Below are 23,186 nucleotides of genomic sequence, written 5' to 3' on the forward strand. Positions count from 1 at the left end.
TCATCCATTTTTGTTCTGTCCATATAGTTCTGGTAAATGGAAGTATCCCTCCGACTCTTTGTAGCTCTAAACAATGCATTGGTAAGGACAGAGCTTGGATAACCATTAAAAGTAAATCTTCCAATCGCATTAGATTTTTCCGTTTCAAATTCAGGTTCCTTAGAATTAAAGACTGTTATATAAAAAAAAAGAAAATTGTGAGTGAGACAGTATTCCAACATCTGGAGAATGATTTGGATATGTTCCAGGCATTCCAGTGATCTGTCCCTTACCAAATACTCACAAGCATTGATAGCATGATCATGGTTTAACCATCAAGAATTACCATGATTTAGTTGGTCCTCCAGGGACTTTGATTAATCCTTCTAAAACACAATGTATATAATGTGGTGGTATGATCTCCCTAAACACTTACCCCTTTAACTCTACCCCCAGAACCCTAATACCCCCTTATCTCCCTTCACCTCTACCTGCCCCTGAACCCTAAAAACCCTTTACCTCTACCAACCCCATAACCCTAAAATCACTCTTGCCTCCCTTTACCCCTATCTACACCTTAATACTAAAATCATCTTTACCTCCCCTTACCTATACCCAGCGTAACCCTAAAATCCCTCTTCCGTCTCTTTACTTTTACAGCATCTTTACCGTTTTTATACAACATAAAAATAATAATATTAAAAAATATAAATCTACTTCTGTGGTAAAGTGCTGAGTGTTAAAGGATACGAGGTAAAGGTAAAAACCCATTATATTTACTTTAGAACGTGGTACTTGCAGGGTAAAGGTCATGCAGGGTAAAGACAGCGAGATAAAAGATACTTACCTTTTAGACACATCATATTTTGCTGCCTTTTTTCCATTTTGTATTTAAATGTTATGTTATATAAAGCATTTGTACTCAACTGCATAATGCATGCAACATATTAAGAAGAATTACCAGAGCTTGCCGTGCATTGTCCAAAATATTAAACCCAACCCCAGAAAACTAATAGAACTAACCAGACAAAGAAAACAAAACACCCTTGCCCCATATTCATTGAACCGGTTCTTTGATTTATCCTTAGTTCATTTGCCTTCTACGCTATTGACTGTTTGCACCTATGCTACCTGGAGATAACCCCCAACATTGTATTGCTTTCAGTCTCAGGAGCAGGTATGTCTTTATTCCACTTTATTTTCTATCCAATAAATAGGGATGTCATTGTCTGAATGTTTGTTATGTTGCTACTGATTGCTGCCGATTTTTCATTTGCCATACATTCCCCTGAAGGTATTTTCCTGGAGCCTCATAGCCACACAATTACTAACTTTTAAGCTGTCACAAATTCGTTACCCAAGATACATCAATGCAAAGACCACCCCTCTGTGCCCCATTGCGATACATAATAAACATCCTTGTGGATCTTATTTCTTACAGTTTCTACAACTTTTGTGTGTACTATAGCTCAAAAGTCCAAGATCTTTAGCCATTCTTACCATTTAGTTATCATTGTACCTTTCATGCCACATCTCCATCAACACACCTCTAATTCCGGAGGTCAAAAACCTTCAAACTCACCTTTATAATATTTTTCACAATAACCTTCAATGCTGAATATTTATACTGGATGCCTGAATTCTTGTGGAAATTTTACCCTATTCATCTGAGCTGAAATCCCTGTTCATATCTTCATCCCCTGTGTCCTAGTGGACTTGATACAAATCCAGATGCTGACTGCATAAATCTGTAGAGCATAGAGCTGAGACATTTATTCATTTCTGAGGGTATAGCATCAATACTAGGTGCCTTGCCCATACAACTAGATTTAATTGTTTCAACCATTACCTGAAGGGCAGTAGGTATATTTACCACAGTCTGGTCCGGTGGAGAATGGCAAGGAAGCTTTCAGAGATTTAGATACATCTCAGTATGTCTCCTAACTACCTCTTTGTCCATAACCTGAGCTCAGTAGAATTGTTTGTAAAAACTTAAACACTCTTCAGTTATGCTCATCCAGTCTGCAACTGTCAGCCCTTCGAAGGACTTAATTACAATAACCTTATTGGCTACAGCTTTTGTTTGTGCTAAGAAAACCAATATGGGGCCGGTTTTATACCCACGTTCAAATTGATTGCATGATTCTGTGTTTGCTAGTTTATTTACTCATGATTTGATTAGATAGCTTTTTAATCAGCGTCCAGGTTTCCAATATCTATTGCTATATAGATGTCTGTAATTGGATGTACAGTTTTTGGGGTTTGAGGCTTCGCTTCTGATATTCTTATTCGGTGGGCCCTAGATACTTATGTGTTTCAATGTAATAATTTGAATGAGGTTAGAGGTCTGATTGCATTTTCATGATATTGTTCAACATTCTTTACACTAGCCATTACAGCCGGTTTGTCTCTCAAATGCAAACTTCTCTTTTTGCATACCACAATGGGCATAAGATTGTCCTTGAGACTGACTCTTGGTATTCTGCTATCCCCAGTATTGGAACTCAAGAATGAGTTCCCATTATTTGCCAGAGTGAAGCGTGAATTTGGATCGATAGATGTAAAGGGTTCAGGAAGTTAGGTCAAATTTATGTTAGAGTGACTTCATCCCTAATTGTCAAAACACTTTTTGTGAATGATTTCTGGAATAAGCAATTGCTCTTAAGCTCCTTCACAGGCTGTGGAATTGTATGTTGTTTAGAAGTTGGAATTTCCATGATAAGGGGACTATACACAATTCTCAGTTTGCTTTAACGTTCAATCCATGTAAGATTTTGTGTTGCTTTCTCATCGTCTCTAGTCATCCAAGCGAAACAAGGCACATTTCTGGAAGGTATTTACTATATAACGTCAGAGAAGGTAACATTTTGTATGCTATTGGATGTGGTCAAGCACATTATAGCTTTTGTCTAGTTGCATCCTCATCTCCTCCAACCCTTGCATCTACCCAACAGAGATTACTGATTAATAGTAGCGGCAGCTAGAATTAACATCCATTTTACCATGACCATCATACCCTACTCCTGTCATGCTGAAATGCCCAATCTTCCATATTATAGTGCTTGCTGCTCCCCTTCCCCTTAACTTCATAGCTCTTACTCACATACAGATCCATGATATATTTGTCCTGTTGTTCATCCAAAAAATAAATCATGACTTTTCAGCACCTGCTCGATGTCCATTCAGTGAAGTCTTTCTCCACAACCCCTGAATATACTTTGGCTGAAACATAAGAAAGGGGTCAGGACTCCATGGACCTTGGCTATTGAATATAGGCACCAAGGCTAACTATCATTTGATCAGCAAAAATATTTAAAGGGCATGTTTATTTTATATTCCACTTATTCAAGCCTTAAGTGGCTTGAGAGCATTTGATTTTTAATTTGTGAGTTATTACAAGTCAATTAATACATCTCCTATGCTCCCTGAACATAATTTATTGCTAATCTTACCAGCCAACAAATGTAGTAATTGTATGCTGAGTTCACAAATGTATGAGTTTACATTGTATGTAAATATGATAAACGTAAAGTTAATTTTAGGTCTGTGAGCTGTTTCATTGGATTTATGTATATGTGGCAGTGATTGTTGTGCAAACAAAAGTATTTCACCTTTGAAAACTAGTGTGTCAACTCCTATCTTACTAATTTTCTAACCTTTTAGCGTTAATACCAAGTTCTGTATAGACGCAGCAGATGGTTTTTAATACCTTTGGTGCTAGAAAATCTCTTACAAAATCTTCATTATTGAGGACAGTAGAAAAAGGGTATTTATTTTCCTCGAACTCATTTAAATTGTTAAAATAAGCCGTCCAACTCTATTTCTATAGCCTTATTAGTTCCCAGTAAAACATAAAGGCCCTAATTATGAAAATGGCGGTAAATGCCGCCTACTGCCTCGGCGACGGCTGCCAGAAGACCGTCACCGCGGCTAACATCCATCTGCCAAATTATGACCACAGCCGGATTTCCGCCACAAGAAGGGCGGATATCCGGCTGTGGCCATACTGGCGGACTGTGTTAAGGTGGCGCTGCTACCACCATTAGCCAAATAATAATTTGGTGTTCTGCTGGCGGGCGCTGCTGGCCGTAGCAGCTCCCCGTCCTGTCCCCTGCCTTATGACCCCCTGGATGCAGGTAAGTTGGGTTTCCGACAGGGGTGGGAGGTGTTGTGTGTGTGGGGGTGTGTGCATGAATGTGTGAGTGTGTGTGCGCGACTCTGTGTGTGTAGTGTTGTTTGCATGTGTGTGTGTGCATGTGTGAGAATGTGTGTATGAATGGAAATGTGAATGCGTGTCTGCGTGTCAGTATGAATGTGTGTACGGATGTGTGCGTGAATGAATGGATGCATGCGTGCATGAATGTGTGTATGCCTCTGTGAGTGAGTGTGTGAATGCATGGTGTGTGCCTTTGCATGTATGTGGGGGATTACAAAGGGGGAGCGTGGATGGAGTCGGGTTGTGGGTTGTCTGGGGAGTGTTAGGGGGGGTGAGTGGGACTCCTACCAGTGACACAGAAGGAATTCCCTGTGACTGGTAGGGCCTACCGCCATGGTCTTTGAAAACCATGACAGTAGGCAGGGTCAAAATGCCGCCGGTGGTACAGTGGTGGCCGAAGGGTTGGAGATTGTTATCTCCGAATCTCAAAAACAGAGTATGCTACTGCCATGGCGATCGGTGTGGTATATTGGCGGGTTGGCCCGCCAGTGTCATAATGTGGTGACATGTACCACCAGCCTGTCGGTGGTACTAACGCCACATTAACACCGACCGCCGGGGTCATAATGACCTCCTTAATGTATATTATTTCAGGAGAGAGAAATTCTCATAAACAGAAGTGAACTTATATGAAAATCTTTTGGTATTTCAAAGCAATAAGTACAGTTACAGTGATACTGGTGATTTTTAATGGTTTAGGCTCATAGCATCCTAATGTGGGTCCTTTCCAGTACTATTTCAAATATAATAGCCCCTATTGAAAGACTTTTGAATGAAATATTTTATGCCAGGTATCTGAAAACCTTAGATCTGCTGCCCAGCTGTTTCAGTTATTTGCTGGCTCCGCCATGCTGAATACCAAGGCCGATCATGCTAAGGAACAATTTTAAAGATGTCTTTTTTTTATTTTCACTAAATTTTCTATTCCACTTTCCAGACAAACCTATGCATATCAGTTACTGTTTTGGCAGCTCTGTTTCTGCCGGGCTCATCTTGGCAGGTCTCCAAACTTTTTATGAAGAGTTTTCAGCTTGCGCACCTACTTTGTCTTGTTCCTGTCCTTGCATTAAATTGCTCCTAGAGGATTTAATTTTGACCATTTGACTGTCATAATATTTCATTCTGTGCCTGTGCTTGCAGTTTCTGGAAGGGACTTGAGCTTTTTTGTTATTAAAGTACAATATAAGAGCTTACGAGATCGCCCCTTTTTCAGAATTTTGCATTAAATCCTTTTTTTGCAACAACAATTTTTATCGTCATCTTTGTGCACTCTGTATGTATGAAAAAACTTTTTTTTTCAGATGTTCAGATTTAACAGATATTTTTGGAGGTACTGTACATTAGACTGACAAATAATAATATTTTATTCATTAAACTACTCATTGCATTTCTGAACTTTTTTTCTGTTCAGCGACTGACAATTTTAAAGGCTTGAAGTTGCACTGAAACTAGTTTAGTGACACTAGTGAAGCATATTTGTTGGTTTTCAGGTTTTTAGCCGGGGATGTTGTGATGATTCAGCCCCAGAACCCTCCAGGAGACGTTGAACAGTTTTGCAGACTGCTTCGTCTTGATCCAAATAGGAAATTTCGTTTGAAGCCAAATGTTGCAGGCAAGTATTTATCAACATTTGGATTATTTTGTTCTGTTTTCTTGGTCGTTGTGTATCAGATAAGTATGGGAGAGTTTGGGTTTGCTTTGAGAGACATACTTGCATGTTAAATCGAGATGTATGTACAGGTCTGACAAATGTGTATCAACATGCAAACCTGATTTGTCAGAGATTTTAAGATGCTGGATAAAGTTGCTGCAAGCCATAAGTCTGGGAGAGTTTGGGTTTGCTTCGAGAGACATACTTGCATGTTAAATCGAGATGTATGTACAGTTCTGACAAATGTGTATCAACATGCAAACCTGATTTGTCAGAGATTTTAAGATGCTGGATAAAGTTGCTGCAAGCCACATCGATTTAGTCGAATTTGTCCATTTACACTGAAATTATAAGTCTTTTTGCCATCCCTTTTAATTCCTTCACATTTATGACAACAATGTTTCTCTACATAAAACAATATTTAGGAAGTATTTTATGGCAACCGTTTGTGCTAATGTGTTTAGTAAGAGAGTTTTCAGTGGCGTCTTTTTGCAGAGGGTAATTTGGACAGATTTATGTAAACACATCAAAACTTTTCTTTCGAAGTTCTAAATAGTTGAACGTTTTACATCACAAATCATTTCATTCTATTCACAGGTTTATCTATAATTGATAAGAAAGCTATCCAGTTGCAAAAAACCTATTGACAAACTTTGCACCAGAGTTTTCAGTGATGTGAGGGTAGTTAGGACAGATTTATGTAAACACACCATGATGTTTGTTTCGAAGTTCTAAATAGTTGAACGGATACATCACAAATCATTTCATTGTATTCACAGTTTTATCTATAATTATCAAAAAGCTACCCATTGAAAATAACTATTGACAAAACCTTGCACGGTAAATGTGTACAGAAAGCTTTAGAGCAGTGGTTCTTAACCTTTTGACTTCTGTGTTCCCCCACTTAATCCTCATTGGAATGTTGAGACCCTCACCTGTATCCTTATTGAAATCCAGGGACCGCTGCCTAAGCATTTTCAATGATTTGTATCACAAAATGATACACAAAAAATACAGAAATAAGCATTTATTTAACAAATGCACAAAAGATAACATTTTATTTAATTCACAGACAAATACAACAAAAATAAAAGATATATTTTTTTGCAATGGGAAGCTTCTAAATTTAATCATGGCCACCCATCATCCATACTACGGGCCTCATTACGATTTTGCACTCGGATGAGCCGATCGGCTAAGCTGCTAGGAGGACGCCACCGTCAAGCGGCTTGCCTCCCTCCCAGTTGTAATACAATGTTTCCACCAGGCTGACTGTCGGAAACATCATAGTACGACGTTTTCGCCGGTCTGCCTCGCGGAAACAGTGGCACGGCATTGGCCTCGGCTCCCTTAAGGGAGTCGCGGCCAGTGCTGTCGCACAACAGCACCCTTGGAATGAGCACTGTCTGTAGCACAGACAGTGCACATCTTGAGGTTGCCGGGGGGGGGGGGGCTCTCCACTGCCCATGCCATTGGCTCCCCGGTGGCCCCAAGTACTGACTTTCTGCCAGCCTTTCCATAGCGGTTAAGCTGCCATGGAAAGGCTGACGGAAAGTGGAGTCATGATCAGCTTGGTGGTACCGCCTTGGGCACCGCCGTGGCTGACCATGACTCTGATCGCCACCACCCTGTCGGGATCTGTAATCCCGGCGGTGTTGGCGGTCCCCTGGCTGTCCAAACACCAGGGCTGTAATCTGGTGGTCGGACTTCCAGGAGTGCGGCTGTCTGACCGCCACCTCTGGTTTGGCGGCCCGACCAACACCACGGGTCACCAGACCACAGGTTAAGAACGACTGCTTTTAACTACAAAGATATTTACCTGTTTGAAAGCCTCTATATGTCTATATCACCCTTCCTGACCCCACTCAAAAACATCTATAGACTCCCTGACTTGTAAGTCAGGGGTTCCCAACCTTTTGACTTCTCTGGATCCCCACTTTATCAGAACTGGAACACGGGGAACACACTAAATCATTATTGTAATCTGGGGACCCCCCCAACGAAGCTGGGGACCTAATCTGTTAATATTATTACATTTTCTCAGCACTCACGGAGCTCCTGAGGAGGCTTCGCTGATTGCCAGGGGTCCCCGAGCCACAGGTTGGGAACCAATGTTCTAAGTGATTCAGTCACCCTCTCAGCTGGATAATTATTCTCTAAATGCTTTCCACTTCTTTTTCAATAAGCTGTGATCTGAAATGCATGTTGTTGGGTTTTCAGCAGGGGATGTTGTGCTAATTCCCCATAATAAAACCTTGTTACATATATCCTATTGCTAATCTTATTTGTTATGTGTAAACATCAATTGTTATACATTACTACAATTTCACAATGAATTTCTCTCATTTTATTTGTAGTGTTCAGTTCTTGTGAAAAAGTTTAATGTAATAAAGAAATTTCAATAAATGTGTTATTTTGTGAGATAAATGTGGCAAGGTGGTATGATTGCAGTGCTTAGACCTCAAAATTAACCTCAGTTGTCATCTACAAAAAAGTAAATGCAGAGCCAGCATAATCCTACAATGGCCTTCCGGAAACAACATTTTTATGCTTACATTTTAAACTGCAAACCTTAAAGAAAATGTCTATTCATATAGCATGCAGTGAAACCCATTGCGTCCTCTGGGCAAGACCACATTGAATTCTCTAAATTTTGCAATAGTACAAGGAGCATTATTTGGCATACAGATGTAATTATGGGAGAAACCATGCCTTACTCAAAGAATTAAAAATATGTTGCAGAACCACTAAATGTAATGTATTTTATCAATGAACCAAAAATATTGTATATCTCATGAAAATCCTACGATGAGGCTGCACATTGAAGTGACGCACAGGCCTTCATTACCAATGGCCACAGTTTTGATGGTGCCACTGACAGTAGTTGCCTTCCACATCTGCAGGAACACTGTAAATCCATTTACTCTCACTCTGAACGTAGCCAAAACCTGTGGGTGGAAATCTGGTGACAGGATTACCAGGGGAATCAGACTGGAATTAATTTCTTAGTGGAACATCTCAATCCAACTATAATTGGCTGGATTTTCCCAGACTCTTGGGGTGAGGAAAAATGCCCCCCTGCTTATGCCTTTTGTAATGAGAGCCATAGGATTAATGAACACCCTTGATTTAGGAATAATGTGTGGTTTTCTTTTTTTTTTGTTAGAAAACCACTTACAACACTCAAAAGACATACACAAACAGTACAAAAGTGGCATTAAATTAAAATCTTGGCATAAACATAAGTATGATTGTCACATTCACTATATAATTCTTTATCTCTATTATCCATCACCATCTTTCACCACCTCATCACAACCTCCATTTTGCATCCTATCCCCCCTCTCACTAACCATTGCATTCCTCATTACCACATCCTAAACCTTATTCCCATTCCCCATCATCCTTCTTCTGTTTGTTCCTTCCATATCTCTACCCTCCACATCACATCTTCATCCTTGTTGTCATTATTCACTAGCACATACTCATCCTCCTTCACCTTTACTTCCACCACCACATGCTGTTTCCTATTCTCTTACACTTCCACAACCTGATCACTATATTCGCCCTCTGCCTTCCCCACCTTCAGTATATAGCAAATCATCCTCATCTTACTGTACCACATTTCCAGCCTCTATCTCCTTAAATGCATCCTCTTTTTAGTTGCGACTAAAACAGCTCCAACAGGCAGGCCTATAGAAGGAGGGTGATGGCATGCAGAGGGCAGGCTCAACAGCACATCTTCCACAATCAGACAGTAGAAAAAGGCAGAGGCAAGGATGAGGAGTGACATTGAAGCTCTTCCCTGTCTTGTAGAGGTTGTGCATCTTCCTTTCAGTGACGGAGACTGTTAGGCTCAGCAAATTAAAGTAGAGGTTCAGGATCCAGGGTTCTTGCCAGGGGTGGAATCCGGTGACGTTGAGCGCCCTCTATGTTTGTAAAGGTGGTGTTATCTGCCTTTTATGTGTGCACACTGCATAGCATCGAGGGCTGAATGCTCCCTTGAGGCACATTGTACATGTGAGTGAAAGCAGTTAAACTGATAGCCTGAACTCACTGTCAAAACCGATGGTGCTTTGCCCATCTCCTACTAATGGTTCAACCACCACTTCCACTTATATGTCTACCCTGTTTGACATGCATTGTGTAGACATTACATTTGTGTAAGCTGATTTAGCTAAAGCACTGTCCTTGCCTTACCTTTTGCAAATGTGCACATCACATATGATATGGCTGCAATAATTATTTCTCTACAGCCACAACAAAATAAAGGTAGTTGACAACTCCCTTTAGTTTGGAGATAGTGCGCCAGGCACCTAGTGCCCTCCACCTGCTTATTGCCATGGTATAGTACACAGATCACAGACTCAGTCCCTCCTGGTTAGGAAAGGAAAACAAGAAGAGAGAAAACTAACAAAGGTCAGGCACGTAGAGGTGGGTTTTTGGAAGTGTATCACAGACATTAACTTAGAGGGATGGAAGAACAGCATAATAACATTTGACACTGGCATGGGTTCATAGAATACTGTTAGAGAGAAAGTTCAATGACTATGTCACAGAGGCCAAATGGAGTCATTGTGAACATTTAATAAATTATCTCCTAGCCTGATTGGTCCATGTTTGTGCCCAAATGTTCTCTAAGATGGTTTTCGCTTCAAACGTAATGAACAAACTGGACAAGGTAGGTACCCTAGGCAGTACGGATTCTTACCATAGCGGTTTCTAATGGTGCGACACCCAATAAGGCTTTTCTCTCTGCTTCTGTGTTGGTGCAGAAATGCCTTCTACCAATTGTCTTTAGTCATTGCATCTGTTCATTCAATGGATTTCTGAGTAATTTGTACCTCATCGTTTGTTGTACAAAATGTATAATTATATGTTCGATGGCATCTGTCGCTGTAGATACGCATGTTCTGCAATAGCTCGCCATCTGGTGTTGGGCCGGAGTGTTACAAGTTGTTTTTCTTCGAAGAAGTCTTTCGAGTCACGGGACCGAGTGACTCCTCCTTTTGTCTCCATTGCGCATGGGCGTCGACTCCATCTTCGATTGTTTTTTTTCCGCCATCGGGTTCGGACGTGTTCCTGTCGCTCCGAGTTTCGGAACGGTAAAAATAGTTAATTTCGGAAGATTTTCGTCGGTATTGTTGCGTTCGGGATCGGCGTACTTAGATTCAACACCGCATCGAAGATCGAAGAGCTCCGGTGCCCTTCTGGGTAGTTTTTTCGATCCTCCGTCGGGGCCTGGTCGGCCCGACCGCGTGCTGAGGAACGCCGATGGAACGGACCCCGTTCCGTTTCTGCCCCAAATGCCACAATAAATACCCCTACACAGACCAACACTTGGTCTGCAACCTGTGCCTGTCACCTGAGCACAGCGAAGACACCTGCGAGGCCTGTCGTGCGTTCCGGTCCCGAAAAACACTCCGAGACCGTCGAGCCAGAAGACTTCAAATGGCGTCCGCACCGACAGCCCAACGGGAGTTCGAGGAACAGGAAGAAGAAGGTACCTTCTCGATCCAAGACTCAGACTCCGAAGGATTCGACGACACACAAACCGTGAGTAAGACGTCGAAAACCACACAAAGAAACATTTACAAGGCCCAGGGGACGCCACTGCCACCAGGCCATGGCTCCACCCATAAATTCGGTGACCGACCGTCGGCACCGAAAAAGGCCCAAACAGTGCCGAGATCGTCCGACTCCGGTCGAGACACCGGCACGCAGCCTTCTCGGGACCGAGAAAGTGCTGGAGACAAGCCTCGACACCGAGATGCCGGTGTGGACACGGCTCGACGCCGAGACAGCGGCACCGAAACAGATCGACGCCGAGAGGTTTCGGCCCCGAAAAGGAAAAAAGTCACCTCGGAGCCGAAAAAACACGCAGACAAAGTTTCGACGCCGAAACAAACTGCAAGCGACCCAGCTTCAGGCTCTTATACAGAAGAGCACTCGCTAACCTCCCAAATGCAAAAGCATAGGTTTGAGGAAGAGCTACAAGCAACTGATGTGGACCATACGCAAAAGCGTATCTTCATTCAGCAGGGGACAGGAAAAATAAGCACCCTTCCCCCCATTAGGAGAAAGAGAAGGTTGGAGTTCCAGACGGAACAAGCACCACAACCAAAAGTGGTTAAAAGAATTACACCACCACCCTCTCCTCCGCCCGTGATTAACGTTTCACCAGCACAAACTCCATCTCACTCCCCAGCTCACACCACCATGAGCCAGGGTGACCAAGATCAGGACGCATGGGACCTATACGACGCCCCAGTGTCAGATAACAGCCCGGAGGCCTACCCTACAAAGCCATCTCCACCAGAAGACAGCACCGCGTACTCTCAGGTGGTGGCTAGAGCAGCACAATTTCATAACGTAAGCCTCCACTCAGAACAGGTCGAGGATGATTTCTTGTTCAACACACTCTCCTCCACCCACAGCTCCTACCAAAGCCTGCCTATGCTCCCTGGTATGCTCCGGCACGCAAAAGACATATTTAAGGAGCCGGTCAAAAGTAGGGCAATCACACCAAGGGTGGAAAAGAAGTATAAGCCGCCTCCTACGGACCCGGTTTTCATCACTACACAGCTGCCACCAGACTCTGTTGTTGTAGGAGCAGCTAGGAAAAGGGCCAACTCTCACACATCTGGAGATGCACCACCCCCAGATAAAGAAAGCCGCAAGTTCGATGCAGCTGGTAAAAGAGTCGCAGCACAAGCTGCAAACCAGTGGCGCATCGCGAACTCCCAGGCACTACTTGCGCGCTATGACAGAGCCCACTGGGACGAGATGCAACATCTCATTGAACATCTGCCCAAGGACTTCCAAAATAGGGCGAAACAAGTGGTTGAGGAGGGACAGACCATCTCCAACAACCAGATACGTTCCTCCATGGACGCTGCAGATACAGCTGCACGGACAATTAATACATCTGTAACTATCAGACGGCATGCATGGCTCCGAACGTCTGGATTTAAACCAGAGATTCAACAAGCAGTTCTCAATATGCCTTTTAATGAAAAAGAACTGTTCAGTCCAGAAGTGGACACAGCGATTGAGAAACTCAAAAAAGATACGGACACTGCCAAAGCCATGGGCGCACTCTACTCCCCGCAGAGCAGAGGGAATTACAGCACATTCCGTAAAACGCCCTTTCGAGGGGGGTTTCGGGGTCAAAGCACACAAGCCAGCACCTCACAAGCAACACCGTCCACTTACCAGGGACAGTATAGAGGAGGTTTTCGGGGACAATATAGAGGAGGGCAATTCCCTAGAAATAGAGGGAGATTTCAAAGCCCCAAAACCCCTACTACTAAACAATGACTCACATGTCACTCACCCCCTCCACACAACACCAGTGGGGGGAAGAATAGGTCATTATTACAAAGCATGGGAGGAAATCACTACAGACACTTGGGTTCTAGCAATTATCCAACATGGTTATTGCATAGAATTTCTACAATTCCCTCCAAACATACCACCAAAAGCACAAAATTTAACAACACACCATTCCAATCTCCTGGAGATAGAAGTGCAGGCACTATTGCAAAAGAATGCAATCGAATTAGTGCCAAACACACAAATAAACACAGGAGTTTACTCAGTGTACTTTCTGATACCAAAGAAGGACAAAACACTGAGACCAATCCTAGACCTCAGAGTAGTGAACACTTTCATCAAATCAGACCACTTCCACATGGTCACACTACAAGAAGTATTGCCATTGCTAAAACTACACGACTACATGGCAACTTTAGACCTCAAGGATGCTTATTTCTATATACCAATACACCCATCGCACAGGAAATACCTAAGGTTTGTATTCAAAGGAATACATTACCAATTCAAGGTACTGCCTTTCGGATTAACAACCGCACCAAGAGTCTTTACCAAATGTCTAGCGGTAGTCGCTGCACACATAAGAAGGCAGCAAATACATGTGTTCCCATATTTGGACGACTGGCTAATCAAGGCCCACTCATTCATACAGTGCTCAAATCACACAAATCAGATCATACAAACCCTCTTCAAACTCGGGTTCACCGTCAATTTCACAAAATCCAAAATTCTGCCACGCAAGGTACAACAATACCTGGGAGCCATAATAGACACATCAAAGGGAGTAGCCACTCCAAGTCCACAAAGAATTCAAAATTTCAACACCATCATACAACGCATGTATCCAACACAAAAGATACAGGCAAAGATGGTATTACAACTCCTAGGCATGATGTCATCATGCATAGCCATTGTCCCAAACGCAAGACTGCACATGAGGCCCTTACAACAATGCCTAGCATCGCAGTAGTCTCAAGCACAGGGTCACCTTCTAGATCTGGTGTTAATAGACCGCCAAACTTACCTCTCGCTTCTGTGGTGGAACAACATAAATTTAAACAAGGGGCGGCCTTTCCAAGACCCAGTGCCACAATACGTAATAACAACAGATGCTTCCATGACAGGGTGGGGAGCACACCTCGATCAACACAGCATACAAGGACAATGGAACGTACATCAAACAAAACTGCATATCAATCACCTAGAACTTCTAGCAGTTTTTCAAGCACTAAAAGCTTTCCAACCAATAATAGTTCACAAATACATTCTCGTCAAAACAGACAACATGACAACAATGTATTATCTAAACAAGCAGGGAGGGACGCACTCCACGCAGTTAAGCCTGCTAGCACAAAAAATTTGGCATTGGGCAATTCACAACCAAATTCGCCTAATTGCACAGTTTATACCAGGGATACAAAATCAACTCGCAGACAATCTCTCTCGAGATCACCAACAGGTCCACGAATGGGAAATTCACCCCCAAATTCTGAACACTTATTTCAAACTCTGGGGAACACCTCAGATAGACTTGTTTGCGACAAGGGAGAACGCAAAATGCCAAAACTTCGCATCCAGGTACCCACACAAACAATCCCAAGGCAATGCCCTATGGATGAACTGGTCAGGGATATTTGCTTACGCTTTTCCTCCTCTCCCTCTCCTTCCTTACCTGGTAAACAAACTCAGTCAAAGCAAACTCAAACTCATATTGATAGCACCAACTTGGGCAAGGCAACCCTGGTACACAACGCTGCTAGACCTCTCAGTGGTACCCTGCACCAAATTGCCCAACAGGCCAGATCTGTTGACACAGCACAACCAAAAGATCAGACACCCAGATCCAGCATCGCTGAATCTAGCAATCTGGCTCCTGAAATCCTAGAATTCGGGCACTTACAACTTACCCAAGAATGTATGGAAGTCATAAAACAAGCAAGAAGGCCATCCACCAGGCACTGCTATGCAAGTAAATGGAAGAGGTTTGTTTGCTACTGCCATATTAATCAAATACAACCATTACACACAACTCCAGAACATGTAGTGGGTTACTTGCTTCACTTACAAAAATCTAACCTAGCTTTCTCTTTCATTAAGATTCACCTTGCAGCAATATCTGCATACCTGCAGACTACCTATTCAACTTCCCTATATAGAATACCAGTCATTAAAGCATTCATGGAGGGCCTTAGGAGAATTATACCACCAAGAACACTACCTGTTCCTTCATGGAACCTAAATGTTGTCCTAACTAGACTTATGGGTCCACCTTTTGAACCCATGCACTCCTGCGACATACAGTTCCTAACCTGGAAGGTGGCATTTCTCATCGCCATTACTTCCCTGAGAAGAGTAAGCGAGATTCAGGCGTTTACTATACAGGAACCTTTTATACAACTACACAAAAATAAAGTCGTCCTAAGGACCAATCCTAAATTTTTGCCAAAGGTTATTTCACCGTTCCATCTAAATCAAACAGTGGAACTTCCAGTGTTCTTTCCACAGCCAGATACCGTAGCTGAAAGGGCACTACATACATTAGATGTCAAAAGAGCATTAATGTATTACATTGACAGAACAAAGAACATCAGAAAGACTAAACAACTCTTTATTGCATTTCAAAAACCTCATGCAGGAAACCCAATTTCAAAACAAGGTATAGCCAGATGGATAGTTAAATGCATCCAAATCTGCTACCTTAAAGCTAAACGACAGCTGCCCATTACACCAAGGGCACACTCAACCAGAAAGAAAGGTGCTACCATGGCCTTTCTAGGAAACATCCCAATGCAAGAAATATGTAAGGCAGCCACATGGTCTACGCCTCACACATTCACCAAGCACTACTGTGTAGACGTGTTATCCGCACAACAAGCCACAGTAGGTCAAGCTGTATTAAGGACATTATTTCAGACTACTTCCACTCCTACAGGCTGATCCACCGCTTTTGGGGAAATAACTGCTTACTAGTCTATTGCAGAACATGCGTATCTACAGCGACAGATGCCATCGAACTGAAAATGTCACTTACCCAGTGTACATCTGTTCGTGGCATCAGTCGCAGTAGATTCGCATGTGCCCACCCGCCTCCCCGGGAGCCTGTAGCAGTTTGGAAGTTACCTTCAATTATCTATATATGTATCATCTCAACCTTAAATAGGTGCATACTTAGTCACTCCATTGCATGGGCACTATTACTACAATTCAACTCCTACCTCACCCTCTGCGGGGAAAAACAATCGAAGATGGAGTCGACGCCCATGCGCAATGGAGACAAAAGGAGGAGTCACTCGGTCCCGTGACTCGAAAGACTTCTTCGAAGAAAAACAACTTGTAACACTCCGGCCCAACACCAGATGGCGAGCTATTGCAGAACATGCGAATCTACTGCGACTGATGCCACGAACAGATGTACACTGGGTAAGTGACATTTTCATTATACAGCAGTTCAGGGCGTCTGCAGTTGATAAAAGGTTCCTTTCATGTTTTACCCAAACCAGACGGAATGTGACTTATGGTAAAAGATGTATCATCCGTGACAACTGATTAGCGCAATAACACTAGTCCATAGGTTATAGGTGAAGCCCATCGATTGTGGATGATCATGTAACTCACAAGATGTCAGCCTCTGCCACGCCCCCTCCAGAGAAACAGTTTGACTCTGGATTAATTTTTTATATATAATAGATTTGTGGACTAACAAAGGAGGCTTGCCAAATATGTAATTGTATCTTGAGGCCATAACTGTTTTCAAGGCCTGACATCGGTCCCATAGGGACAGGTTAAGGTGTGTCTGTTAAGCTAATTATTCATCATTTTCATCATCAAGGGGGTAAAAATGTCCTCTGTGTTCTGAGACTTCTGTTGACCTGGGAACTAAGGTATTTCACGCCTCAATTTATAGCAGTTTATAGATAGCCAATTTATATCATTCACACTTAGAATGGCTGTAGTGTTTGTAAATTACTTGGACAAATTCTCACCTTTACTTAATTGATTTTCCATCTGGAAAATCCTGAGTAAGCTTGTGAATTTGAATTTTCACAATCATAAGTTTAAAATAAGGGGCAGGTTTGTGGATTTTCTTTGAGATATTGGTTGCAAGAGTAAGTGAAGACCAGCAAACTCATATTTTTAAGATTACTGACCTATGCCTCGCAGCTCTGCAGGTGCGTGCTTGCCTATGGCCATCCATAGGTGGTTGAACCTCACTGCTACATTTTCTCATCTCCATGTCCAGCTTAGAAACCACAAATTGATTTTGCCATAGTTGATCTGCACTAAACCTCTTACTCTGACTCCTAAGTGAGTCAGTGGTTCAGTTCAGAACACAACAATCCCAGATTGATCTGTCTGGCCCTTTGGCTGCAAAAAACAGCTGTGAAGCACTTCTATGCTAACCTTCTGTTGTTTCATACTCAGGGGGTCATTCTGACCCGCCAGGGCCACGAATGACGGAAGCACCGCCAACAGGCTGGCGGTGCTTCCTAGCCCATTCTGACCACGGCGGTAAAGCCGCGGTCAGAAAACCGGGTCCGGCGGTTTCCCGCCGGATTTCCCCCGGCTGGGCGAATCCGCCAGGGCAGTGCTGCAAGCAGCGCTGCCCTGGGGATTCTGACCCCCTTCCCGCCAGCCTGTTTCTGGCGGTTTTCACCGCCAGGAAGAGGCTGCCGGGAACAGGTGTCCTGGGGCCCCTGGGGGCCCCAGCCAGCTTTTCACTGTCTGCTTAGCAGACAGTGAAAAGTGCGACGGGTGCAACTGCACCCGTCGCACGCCCGCAACACCGCCGGCTCCATTCAGAGCCGGCTTCTGTGTTGCAGGCCTCCTTCCCGCTGGCCCAGCGGGAAGGTTAGAATGCCGGCAGCGGTCTTTTGACCGCGGAGCGGACAAATGGCGGTTCCCGCCAGGCGGGCGGCAACCGCCGCCCGCCGGGGTCAGAATGACCCCCTCAATTTTCTAACACCACCCAGCACTCCTTTCATCTAAAGGATGTGTATACTCAGGTTAGCTATTCTGTTTATATAACCTAAGCCCAGATATCCACCCTCTTGCTTCATCTGCCCCAGTTCCTCAGAGAATGAGGCTTTACTTTTTAGTGCTGCTGTCCAGTCACACCTGAACCAATATAATTACTCCAGCTCATACGCATCACATCTGTTGATTGCAAGTGGCCCAGAAAGCAACGATTCATCTTTCTTTTAGGCTGCAAATTTGAACCCTTGCCTAAAATGATATTCTTGACTCCCTGTTTAAAAATATACCTTGATTTAAACTTTGGTTAGTCGTTCAAATGCATGCCTGAACAAGCCCCAGCCTGACTGAATAAAATTGTGCCTTTTCCCCCACCCTAGGCTTCTTTAGGCTCTCTGAAGAGCTTTAGTAAAAAGGTTATTTCCACTTCCTGCCTTAAAGGTTAACAAGAATTTGTAATGCAATAGGTCTTGCATTTGCAAGAATTAGAGCTATTGGCATTGTAAGTGACAATGTATTTTACCTATGTGTTTTGGTTTGGATTGTAGTAGATGTATGTGGGTTGTTCTGGAGTTTTTAGTTGTGGAATTGTGTGGAGTGGAATTATGTGGTATGGAATGTATTTGTGTAGTGGAATTATGTGACATGGTGAATAGATAGGGGTGAGAGTTGCACAGAATAGAGAGAAAGGAAGAAACAGAGGGATAGGTAATTTGTGCAGGAAGTGGTGAATGAACTAGAGACAGTGGAGCAGAAAGAGTGCATGAGAAAGGGAGAAAGAAGGGGAGAGGAGGCCACAGACGCATAAATAGGGGTACCTGTATATGTAGAAGACACCCTAAGAAGAGGAGGAGCGCGTGGGTTTGAGGGAAGGAAACCTTGAAAAGGCAGAGGAAAGAATCTGTGCTTAGTATGTCTGAGCAGGCATTATAGAAAGGAAATAGGGAGTGTGAGGGAGGGATGAGGGGGCATTGGATGTGTGGGGGTGAGTTGACAGGGTTGTTGAAAGTGCAAGTTAGAGATGTGTTGGATTGGAATTGTTTGTTGTGGTATTGTGTGGTATGGAATTGTGTGGTGTGGTGTGAAGTTGTGTAGTAGAAATAGGTAGATGTTAGTGACATTCCTTTGAATCTTGTTTCCTAGAATGACTACTCATCCATGCTCAAAATGGATCCCGAGATAAGAATGTGGGTTGTGAGAGAAACCCAGGACCATATGAGCTCCTTTCATATTTCCATGAGACTTTAATAGCTTCCCTCAGCCAATTATTATGAGGTTCAAGCAAGAGTGTGCGTGCAGAATGTATCAACACCGAAGACCAAATACAGAGCGTGCTCTCAAGTCCGGTCAAAACAGGGGATACAAAACATGTAGAAAATTTGCAGTTTGCAACAGGTGAAGCTCCCAGCTCAATCAAGTCAGAAATTCTTTAGTTTAATGCGTTTCCGGAAACATTTTATCTAATACGTGCTGTGTCCACATTGTGTTTTCGGTGAGGGGAAGAGAACAGAGATGATGTATGAGAGAAGTAGAGAGGAGGTCAATGATGGATGGACTGACGAATAGACGTTGAATGGATGAGAGGAGAACGAGAAGATGGGTTGATGGATGACATCAATTGCCACCAATGTAGCAAGGTGGCAGTATTATGTGGTAGGACTTGGTTACCCAGAAGTGGACCTTGGGTTCACACCAGTAAACCTTAGCTCAGTCCTGGTAGAGTGGAAAAGAGCAGTCAGGCTCATTAGAGGGAAGGTGTGTAAAGCATTTCACAACACTCACATGGACTATAAGAAATTGACATGTCTCTAAAGAACTCCAACACCAATTTAGAAAAAAATAAGGCAGATTTTTATATTAATTTAGACACTGTGGTGCTGATCCTCCTTCTTCTCCTCCACTCACACAGGCCTGCAGGATTCCTTCTGAGCAAACCCGTGGCCTGAACATGCCCTTTCTTGACGCCATATGGGTTTAAGGAGAGGTGGAGCTTAGGAGATGGAGCGAGGTTCGGCTTGACCACTAAAATGAGAAAGAAAACCAGGCACTGCATACAAAACCAGGTAGCTGCGTGGCTGAAACAAGTGCTGAAAAAAAGCTGCACGATCTCCAAAAGTACACACACTACCTCAATAATTACAGCCCTATTTGCATAAATGAAAGTCGGAAGGCTGAAAAACTCTAGCACTGTGTCCTGTGTTGGCAAACCACTATCTCTTATGCCCGAGGGCCCTTATTTTCCAATATCAGGTGCATTTAGAAAACCTCATTACGTCAGTTCAAGAAGCTATCTGTAAATAAAATGGGGATTATGCATATTATAAATGAAAAATTATATTGCTAAACGTGGGCAGGTGAAGCGTGGATGGTGTACGAAGCAAAATAGACAAACACGAAATAGCAAGATAAAGAATGTTACATGAAAATATATAAAACACCAGAGAACTAATAAGAACATTATAAACTGAATGGAGAGCCACAGTAAACACTCACAGTGATGGAATGGACTAGCTTTATTTTTTTTAGAATTCCGAGCGACTTTGAGCTTTTGAAGGATGGATCGTCAGGGTGTAATTAGCCACATTTCAGTCGATCTGTAAGCACTATGCACAACTATTATATAACTACCTCTTGAAGTATAGGTCATCTGTCAGCGTCACCGCATCACTCTTGGCATCGCCAACTCCTGACTCCCATTGGAGTGCAGTGAGGTATTATCCCCATTGTTCTCCTGGCTGGTTCGCCAGATTGACCATCCTTCAGTTAACCGAATCATATATGCACGGAGAGAGTCAGCAAGTTAGTGTGAGTCGCTTTGTATGCTGTGTCATAAGGAAGGGTCATGAAAACAAAGAACAGGCCGTTGTGATACGGCATTATGCAGCTAAACATAGATCAAGGGTTGGGGTGAGATAAAAACAAGCTGGGGACTGGCAACAGCACCTTCCCTGGTGCTGATCCTCCTGCTGCTCCTCCACTGAAACAGGCCTGCAGGATTCCGTCTAAGGGAACCAGTGGCCTGTACACGCCCTCTCATGACACCATGTGGGATTAAGGAGAGGTAGATCTTAGGACACGGAGTGAGGTCCGGCTGGCCCACAGAAATGAAAAAGAAAACCAGGCACCTCATATAAAGACAAGTTAGGCGTGTGGCTGAAACATGAAGTGCTGTAAAAATAAAATCCACGCGGCCCCCAAAAGCACACACACTATGTCAATAATTAAAGTCCTATTTGCATAAACAAAAGTTGGATCAAAGGAAAAACTCCAGCACTGTGTCCAGTGTTGTTGGCCAAAGGAAAAAGTAGTCCCCTTTACAGTTACTATAATGGACGAAGTGGAAGCCTACAAGTACTGCGGTGGGTGGTGCTCCATGGGAGTGAACAACTGATGAAAAGGAGGGACAAAGAAACCAAATGAACCACTTGGAAGCAAGGATTTTTAAAGGACGCCAAAACAAACAAATGAAAACCAGGGGGATGGGTTTAAGCCACAAAGAAGTATATACTAAAGTATATATAAGAGGTCTTAAATGCTCAACCTAAAAAGGAGGCAGCCTCCAAGCCTAGGCTGCCAAAGCCTGGAGTAGTTTATGTCACACTTGCTGGCCAATACGATCTCTGTGAACATGCAGGAAACATCCTTATAGTCCCTTTACTAATCCAGTGCATCTTTCTGGTTATTACCTTTATTTGGCTCTGTTTGTGATTGGAGGTTGTTACATGACCAGCACTGTATGAAATCTGTGGTAGAAGTTGCTCTCTTAATATCGTGTGTTATTCAGTTCTCTAATTTAATTATTCAAGAAGAACACCACCCCCTTGGCTTTGAGAAATTGTAAAAACATTATTGTTGTACAAAATCTTGCTCTTAGTCCGAAACAATTACCTTGTGTGCAGTGGTGCTCTCATAAGCCCACATTTACATCTGGTCAAATATAAGTTCTCAAGTCACCTCAGAGTTGCATGAGCACTGTACAGATAACCTTAAAAAATCTCTGTGTGGCATAGCGACTGATCAGTCCTCTGACCTGGGGGAGCTGCTGGGTTATTTTATCAATCAATCAGGATTTATAAATCACAGCTAATCACCCAATAGGGTATCCAAGTCCTTGCAGGTCCCGAAGGCTTATTCAGCCAGGTCTAGAAAGTCATTCGGAATTCCAGAAGTGAGGTGATGGTCTAGAGGTGCATGGAGAGACTGTTCCAGGTTTTTACTGGAAAGTGAGAGAAGGAGCGACCTCCACTTCTTCAGTAGATGCGGGGAGTATGGGCAAGGGAAAGGGAGGCAGAGCGTAGTCTTTTCAATGGTTGGTGGAAGTGCAGGCAGTGGTTAATGTACGCAGACCCTTTCGTTTTGTGTAGCCATGTGTGCATGGGTCAGCAGCTTGAATTGGCATATTTTCTATACCGGGAGCCAGTGGAGTTGCCTGAGGTGGGGTGTGATGTGGGTTGGTCAGGAAAGCCCGAGGATGAGTCTGTCTGTGGCATTCTGTATGGTCTGAGGTCCCTGTAGGAGGTGTTCAGTGATTCCTATGTAGAGGATGTTGCTGTAGTCCAGTTGGCTGGTGATTAGGACCTGACAGTACATCTCGTGTGTAGGGATAGCTACTTAACGATCTTGCGTAGCATGCGCAAAGTAAGAAAGCAGGCGGAGGAGACTGCATTAAACTGTCATTTTATGGTGAGCCTTTTGTCAAGGATGAGTCCGAGGTTTTTTGCATGGTCGTAGGGAGTAGGTGCAGGTCCTGGGTGTGATGGCCACCAGGATTTGTTCCATGTGTTGCTGCTATTTCCAAAGATCAGTACTTCCGTCTTGCTTGTATTCAGCTGCAGGCAGTTGTTCTTCATCCAGTCAGTGATGCTTGTCATGCATCTCTGGAATCTGGTTCTGGTGGTGGAGCGGTCGTTGGTGAGTGAGAGGGCGAGTTGGGTATCTTCTGCATATGAAACTATGTTGAGACCATGGGATCTGATGATGTTGCCCAGCGGGGTCATATATGCGTTAAGGAGCATGCGGGTTGAGGGATGAGCC

The 23,186-nt window shown here is 43.4% G+C and overlaps 1 protein-coding gene across 2 annotated transcripts in view; it reads left to right on the top strand.

The window, feature by feature from the left end:
• The window catches only part of NDOR1 (NADPH dependent diflavin oxidoreductase 1), a 201,756-nt gene that overhangs the window by 89,136 nt on the left and 89,434 nt on the right, over positions 1 to 23,186 (top strand). For both annotated transcript variants that reach the window (XM_069241328.1, XM_069241329.1), the window contains one exon: positions 5,686 to 5,807. In XM_069241328.1, coding sequence (XP_069097429.1) covers positions 5,686 to 5,807 — 122 coding nt within the window. The remainder of the gene's footprint in view (positions 1 to 5,685; positions 5,808 to 23,186) is intronic.

The sequence above is a fragment of the Pleurodeles waltl genome, chromosome 6 (genome assembly GCF_031143425.1).
Source record: "Pleurodeles waltl isolate 20211129_DDA chromosome 6, aPleWal1.hap1.20221129, whole genome shotgun sequence".
NCBI lineage: Eukaryota > Metazoa > Chordata > Amphibia > Caudata > Salamandridae > Pleurodeles > Pleurodeles waltl.